The sequence below is a fragment of the Ictalurus punctatus genome, chromosome 18, assembly GCF_001660625.3.
Source record: "Ictalurus punctatus breed USDA103 chromosome 18, Coco_2.0, whole genome shotgun sequence".
In the NCBI taxonomy this organism is placed as follows: Eukaryota; Metazoa; Chordata; class Actinopteri; order Siluriformes; family Ictaluridae; genus Ictalurus; species Ictalurus punctatus.
This window is the reverse complement of record NC_030433.2, coordinates 22,451,018-22,458,898: the sequence shown is the minus strand read 5'-3', so window position 1 is coordinate 22,458,898 and position 7,881 is coordinate 22,451,018. Positions and strand designations below refer to the sequence as shown.

Below are 7,881 nucleotides of genomic sequence, written 5' to 3'. Positions count from 1 at the left end.
GCACGTGTGAAAAACATAAAAACACGCGAAAGGTATGTGATTTTTTTGCCACGTCATGTTATTCACATGATGTCACGTGTGAAAAACACATGAACACGTGAAATGATGTCTTTTTTTTTGACACCTCACATATTATTCACATGATGTCACGTGAAAAACACGAACATATGAAATGATGCGATAATTCAAATATTATTCATATGATGGCACGTGTGAAAAACACATGAAAACGGGAAATGATGTGATTCTCAGACACTTCGCATGTTATTAACATGATGGCACGTGGGAGAAACATACAAATGTGAAAGGTATGCGAGTTTTTAGATACTTCACATATTCACATGATGTCACGTGTGAAAAACACAAACACGTGAAATTATGTGATTTATAGACACTTCGTGACTAATCAAGGGCTTCAATAGTTGCACCAGGTGTGCTTGAGCTGGAACACATGAAATACCTGAACTGGCTAGGGGTAGAAAACGTATGAAATACCTGAACTGGCTAGGGGTAGAAAACGTATGAAATACCTGAACTGTCCAGAGGCAGAACAAATTGCGTACAGCTGAAAGGCTGTAAATTTTGACAATAAACCTGATTTGCAGTGGGGGTTGAATCATTTTGATTGCAACCGTATGTGATTTTTCTGTCAGTGACAGCCCTGAATGACGTGTCAGATGCACAGTAGTACAGAAGGTGAAACCAGGTAAATATTGTCGTGTCTTATTTCAGTACAGAGTTGTAGGCAGATCAGTAGAGGGTGTGCACTTGACACGAAACACACGTCACTGTAAATATTGACTTTTTTTTTTAAACTCAGAACCGGTGACCTTGGAATTGTAAGGAAGCAGCGCTACCTGTGAGCAAATATGCAAGGTGTCCAGATGTACAGGTTTTGAGACTGCGGTCGTGTTTGAAGATGTAAAAACAACAACAACAAAAAACCCCCCAAAAAAACCCTAACAGGATCTGGAGTAGATTCAAGAAGTGGACAAATGTGAAAAATGTACACCAGGAAGTGTTGGAAAGCTACTGCACACACACACACACACACACACACACACACACAAACCCTATTGATTGAGTGTGTTTACTGCATTGTAGCGTTTACCAAAGAGTAAACACCCTAAATTGTAATTCCTTTCCCAAAGTACTTATTGTATACTGTATGTCTACAGACAGACTCCGGATCCACAGCATTATAGCAAGCAAGAAGTTTACAATTGTTGAAATATATTTCAGGCCATGCCTCATTTTTTTTAATCTATCGTGCCGAGCCAAAATGGGACAAAGGATTAAAGCTGTATTGTAGCATTTATTTAAACAATATCGACAATTACAGAGGTCATGACACCCATGCCATATGGTTTTACTTTTCATGCGTACAGAAGGAGTAACACCACACCTCCCTTAGCAACCTCAAACCAATTAAGTCACCGGTTGCTTGTTACATACTGTTGTGGCAACAGTATGAAATGAATTTAAAGAACTCAGACACTCCAAACTTCCTTAATCCAGTTCACCTGACTTCATTGTAATGTTGAGGTGTGATTTATTAATTTATTATTCCTTTTTTGGACTGAGCCATGACGAGCGTGTGGATGCGCGAGGACGATATTTGGCTCTTAAACAGGTTACTGCACAGCCTTTCACCTCCGTCTTCTCGCTGGAAACAAATTGGGTTCCCTGGGGGGTTCTCCGGGCTCCGCTGGAACCTGGAATCACGCCCACTTCCTCACATATGCTTAATGTGATACTTCTTAATGATCATGCAGAAAACTACAGGAGAACATGTTCTTGACTGTTGATCATCAGGACTGATGCCAGTTCCATAATGCTGTTGATGTAGACAATATTATCCATAAAAGCTACTAGATTAGACATTAGACATGAGTCGTTCAGATAAAAATGCTCCGCTGACAGAAAAAGATACCATATAGGGACATTTTTTGAGTAACAACAAAAAGAAAAAAGCAAATGTACCGTTAAAGGCACAGAAATGGTCCATAAGGTAATAATTCTGTACCTTAAATGTAAGCTACTTCCTACAAGAACTCAGAATTAAATATTCTTGAAGGTACATTCCAAGACACAAGCACTTGTACCATGAAAATTACCATTTAATAGCATCATTCTCTCAGAGTGGTCTTAAGGTCAGCTCTAGGAACTCTTAAGCTGGATTGAACAGAAGACCCTGGAGTTTCCTTAAACATGCTTTATCTAATAAAAATAAAGAATGAAGCTGAAAAACTGTAGTCGCTCAGCCCCGGTTGTAGCTCTGGGTCGGTGAGTCTGGAAGCTTGGAAATGTGGAAATCTACACTTAAAAAAAAAAAAATTTTTACACCTCTGTGTAGGTAACTGACCAAGAAATGTGAGTTTTTGAATTCGTTTTTAGCCCCAGGTCACCAGTTTTCTAATTTAGACACTGACCTAGTTTAAAATAAACAAAACAATTCCAGATCCTAGCATAAGAAAGAAAATAAAGTTTATAGAGTGAAAAAGGAATTGTTGTTGAAAGGAAAATGTGTCATGCTGGTGTTGGTGTGTGTGATAGAGAGAGAGAGAGAGAGAGAGAGAGAGAGAGAGAGAGAGAGAGAGAGAGATGCTATTTGGGGAATTACGGTCATTAAATAAATAATAAAACAAGAATTGTTAGAAAGGTTAAAACTTTGTCAGGTACTGTGTGTGTGTGTGTGCGTGTGTGTGTGGTTAAAATGTCGACGGGTACTGTATGTTGGGTGTGTGTGTGTGTGTGTGTGTGTGTGTGTGTGTGAGAGAGAGAGAGAGAGAGAGAGAGAGATGGATGCTATTTGGGGAATTACGGTCATTAAATAAAGAATAAAACAAGAATTGTTACAAAAGGTTAAAACTTTGTCAGGTACTGTGTGTGTGTGTGTGTGTGTGTGTGTGTGTGAGAGAGAGAGAGAGAGAGAGAGAGAGAGAGAGAGAGAGATATGCTATTTGGGGAATTACGGTCATTAAATAAAGAATAAAACAAGAATTATTACAAAAGGTTAAAACTTTGTCAGGTACTGTGTGTGTGTGTGTGTGTGTGTGTGTGTGTGTGTGGTTAAAATGTCGACGGGTACTGTATGTTGGTGTTGGTGTTGGTGTGTGTGTGTGAGTGAGTGAGTGAGAGAGAGAGAGAGAGAGAGAGAGAGAGAGAGAGAGAGAGAGAGAGAGAGAGAGAGAGAGATTAATAGAGCTGCTATTTGGGGAATTACGGTCATTACCTGCGTGACGTCACTCATCTAACCGCAGCATAGCGACCGAGCTTGGTCGGATACTGAAGGAGAACCGCAACCGCTTCAAAGCCGGAGGAACAAAAATTATAATAAAAGAAAAACACCAAACATTGGACAAAATACGCAACTTTTTTTCTGGGGAGGATTAATTTATCAAACCTGGTGGATTTTTTTTCAAAACAGACCTGGAATATACTCGCTAGTTAACTGTTTTCGAGCTACACGGCTAACTAGGCTAGCTAGCTAAACATGGAGGGTAGAAATTGAACCAAAAAACCCCCACCAAACCTCGCAAATATGAAGATCCTAAAGAAGGTTTTTTTAATGCACGCGCGGCCTAAATTCTGTATTAACATCCATCTAAAAATATTTTAATTCGTAATGTTCGGTTATTGTTTAGTTTCGTGTAGTTTCCATGGACGGTATAATGTTACTTTTTAAGTTGGATAGCTAACCAGCTAAGTTTTTTTTTTTTTTTTTAAGATATCCACGCGCGTGTATGATGAAATAAGTTTTCTGTTTTGGTGCTAACAACAACAACAATATCAATATCACTAATGCACGACTGTGTGTGTGAGACTTCAGAAAATTTGCGACATTTTGAGTAATGAAATGCAGTGGAGAAATGTTCCTGTGTTCTTCAGAGATGCTCCGGGTCACCTGTGAAAGAAAATAACCTATCAGAAATAATAATAATAAGAGGAATAAATAATAATAATAATAGGACGTCGCGATGGAAGGTCGGGAAAATCCGTGACACGTCGCGATGCTGGAGGGTTGTTAATGGCACTTTGGGCGTTGGATGAGGAGCAACGACACCCCGAAAACACCCCACATGGTTCTAATCGCTGTAGAAGATCTATTACATGGAGACTAGTTGGTCATGCCGAGGAAGGAGTTACCGTTGCCAGAGGGTTGGGAAGAAGCCCGAGATTTTGACGGGAAAGTCTACTACATAGACCACATCAACCAGACCACCAGCTGGATCGACCCCAGGGACAGGTATGTCACGGTACAGAGGTGTAAACCTCAGGCTTCCATATTCCATACACGATACCGTACGATGCTACTGAATCCGATACGATTACGATTCGTTTGCCAACTGTTCGATATCTGGCGATGCTACTGAATCCGATACGATTACGATTCGTTTGCCAACTGTTCGATATCTGGCGATGCTACTGAATGAGATACGATTACGATTCGTTAGGCAACTGTTCGATATCTGGCGATGCTACTGAATCTGATACGATTACGATTCGTTAGCCAACTGTTCGATATCTGGCGATGCTACTGAATCCGATACGATTACGATTCGTTAGCCAACTTCGATATCTGGCGATGCTACTGAATCTGATACGATTACGATGCTACTGGCGATGCTTCTGAATCTGATACGATTCCGATTCGTTAGCCAACTGTTCGATATCTGGCGATGCTACTGAATCCGATACGATTACGATGCTACTGGTGATGCTACTGAATCCGATACGATTCCGATTCGTTAGCCAACTGTTCGATATCTGGCGATGCTACTGAATCCGATACGATTACGATTCGTTAGCCAACTGTTCGATATCTGGCGATGCTACTGAATCCGATACGATTACGATTCGTTAGCCAACTGTTCGATATCTGGCGATGCTACTGAATCCGATACGATTACGATGCTACTGGCGATGCTACTGAATCCGATCCGATTCGTTAGCCAACTGTTCGATATCTGGCGATGCTACTGAATCCGATACGATTACGATGCTACTGGCGATGCTACTGAATCTGATACGATTACGATTCGTTAGCCAACTGTTCGATATCTGGCGATGCTACTGAATCCGATACGATTTCGATTTGTAAGCCAACTATCCGGTATTTGATAATGGTACTGAATCCGATACGATTTACCTTCTTATTTCAACATTTCGATTTTTGATCATACTACGGAATCTGTTACGAGCTACCTATTCGATATTTGACGATACTACAGAATCTGAGAAAGAAGAATTTTAAAGAATGGAAACATTATCGTAAAACTTTCTCGGGAAGGTGTATCGTTACGTGATCCGTCATGGTCGATGATCGATATTATATCGTGATATCTCAACGGTGTATCTTACTGTAAACTTTAAAACTATATAATCTAATTGTCTCAAGCTCTACATTTGAGGTGTTTTATTGCTTTACAGTGAAATCATTAATATTTTTCCACTGCAAAGAATTTATCTCGACCTGACATTTAGGCTAAACAGTAACCATTCTGTGGCATTCCCCCCCTCAAGTCCTATTTGGACTTTGTCCTAAAATCTTTGCAGGAATGCGTAAGATTATTAGAGAAGGTTCGAGCTTCACTGACTCGCGCATATGAAAGTAGCTTTTTGAACATTTCTCCAGCCGTGCATCGGCTTTGCTTTTGTTATTTTTCCCTCCTTTTTAGTTACTGTTGTTGTTTTTTGTTGTTGTTGCCGTCGATGTCGTTCTGATTTTTCCCTCCCGGCTCACTCCGAGTCGAGTGTTGGAACACGATAGCGGTCCGACCACATATTTTCTCCCTTTGTGTGCGGTGCAACAGGTTTGGCCGTAGCTGGGAAACCAAGACGGCGAAAAAATTTGTAAACAAGCACCTAGGACACATTCCTGAAAGTACTGCATGAGCAGCGCACATAGAGGCGTGCAAAGGGGGAGAAAAAGAGGCCCGGTTTACATCCCTTTCACTGCATGCCAGGGTGCATGGCAAGGTCAAAGTTCACCACACGGCTCCGCAATGCGTAAATCGCAGCTTTGAACTCGTGTAGAGGTCAGGACTGTAAATATCAGAATAAGCATTCTGGGTGGTTCCGTGGTCCGATTTAGGGAACGTAGATGAGTAAAAAATTTTTGCATGGCTGTAGAGATGCCACGACACTTCACGTATCAGTCGATATCCGATACACATCTGATGTTTTTTAAAATAGCTTTGAAATGATTTTTTAAAAATTGTAAAAATATTTTTCAGAATTGCTCCACATTTCATTGAAGAAAAAAAAATTAGTGATTGCACCGATCCGATATCGGGATCATACCAACAAAAACAAAACGGTGGATCGGACTTCTTGTAGGATATCGGATCCTGTAACAAGATTAGCATTGGATTTGGAATTGGAAGAAATGTGTTTGTGGAACCGGAAATGTTTACCTATATTGTTTAGGTTTATACCTATACCTACATAACTGTTTATTTAAAAAAAAAAAAAAAAATCGTTAGGATCGATTTTATTATATTTATGCTTAGTATTTAAAAAAAATCCAAAAAGCAACGTATACCACAGTGCAGTTAAAACCTCGAAACCGATTGGCCAGAAGGTGCACGTTATTTCCGTATAACGGCGCGGCTCGGACAGCGGTTCAGGATTTAACGTGAACGATACGTTAATTAATTATTAATACGCTCGTTCTAATATGTCATCGTTTCTATAGCAACAGCTCATACACAGGGACTTGTGCGGCGGACGCACCACGTTACCTAAGACTGTTTTTAACGGATATAAAAAGACGTGTCATTTAACAAAGTAAAGCGTATAGTCGTTGATGTGGTGATGTGTGTTTTTTTTTTTTTTTTTCGGGAGATGTTTGTTTAACGTTTATGGAAGGAGTCTCCAGTGTCAGCGCTTTGTAGCCATCACGGTACTTTGCGAAGTTGATCAGTTTATATAAATGTTCAGGACGGAGGAAGAGGATTTCATTAACGACGCTCCAGTGTGCGTCGTGCCGTATCGCGCCACCCCAGCGTGCGTCGCTTTCGTGTAACTGCTCTCGATTGGACTTCTTTTCCTATCAATCAATCAATTCCAATCGTTTCCATTTGTTACAGGATTGGATTGAATCCCCTTTTTTTCCTCCTCCAATATCAGAGCCAACATTTTACTTTTTTATAGTATCGGACCCATAGCTGATCCTGGGTATCGGATCAGTGTCATGGCCGTGATGCCATGGATTCTAACTGCAATCCAGGCTTTTGTGTTTCACAATGTTGCCATAACAACTATATATTTGTGTGTGTGTGTGTGTGTGTGTGTGTGTGTGTATATATATATATATATATATATATATATATATATATATATATATATATATATATATATATATATATATATACGTCCTGTAGAACCACACTCGAACCGCTAATGCACTAATCTCCTCACCAAGCACTCGAGAAAATCCGATCGTGTCGTTCTCATGTAAATAAGCATTTAAATGAATAATCTGATAAGTACCGCTGTGTTTAAAAGGAAAAATGCCAAATCTGCTTAAACATTAGAGGGTTCTGAGTCCGGATGTAGGCAGACCTGTTAATCAGTGGCTTAGCAAAGTCGAGAAACGGTTATTTAGTACTGTTCTACATCAAAACGTGCTCTTAACCCTGGGTTTGGGCTTGGCGGTAATCTGCTTGGACAGCTTATTTTGGAATTAGTCAACATGGAGATAAATTAGCAAGCCGTTTTGTTCGGTTACTGTAATCTGTGATTTTCTTCATCTCCTTAACGTGCGAGGCTCTGGTCGAGTCGTTTACATAACGTAACTGCGGGGAATCCTCCTGACGGGTCCGATTCGTCCGCGTCGGGTCAGATTTCTAGAGCACCGCTACGATTAACCCAGTT

At 40.3% G+C, this 7,881-nt stretch overlaps 1 protein-coding gene across 1 annotated transcript in view; it reads left to right on the top strand.

Annotated features, from left to right (window-relative positions):
• The first annotated feature begins 3,194 nt into the window (after window positions 1-3,194).
• wwc1 (WW and C2 domain containing 1) overlaps window positions 3,195-7,881 on the top strand; it is a 28,582-nt gene continuing 23,895 nt past the window's right edge. Inside the window, exon 1 of the mRNA XM_017492205.3 lies at window positions 3,195-4,249. Within this exon, the coding sequence (XP_017347694.1) occupies window positions 4,131-4,249 (119 nt within the window). The 5' untranslated portion in view covers window positions 3,195-4,130. The remainder of the gene's footprint in view (window positions 4,250-7,881) is intronic.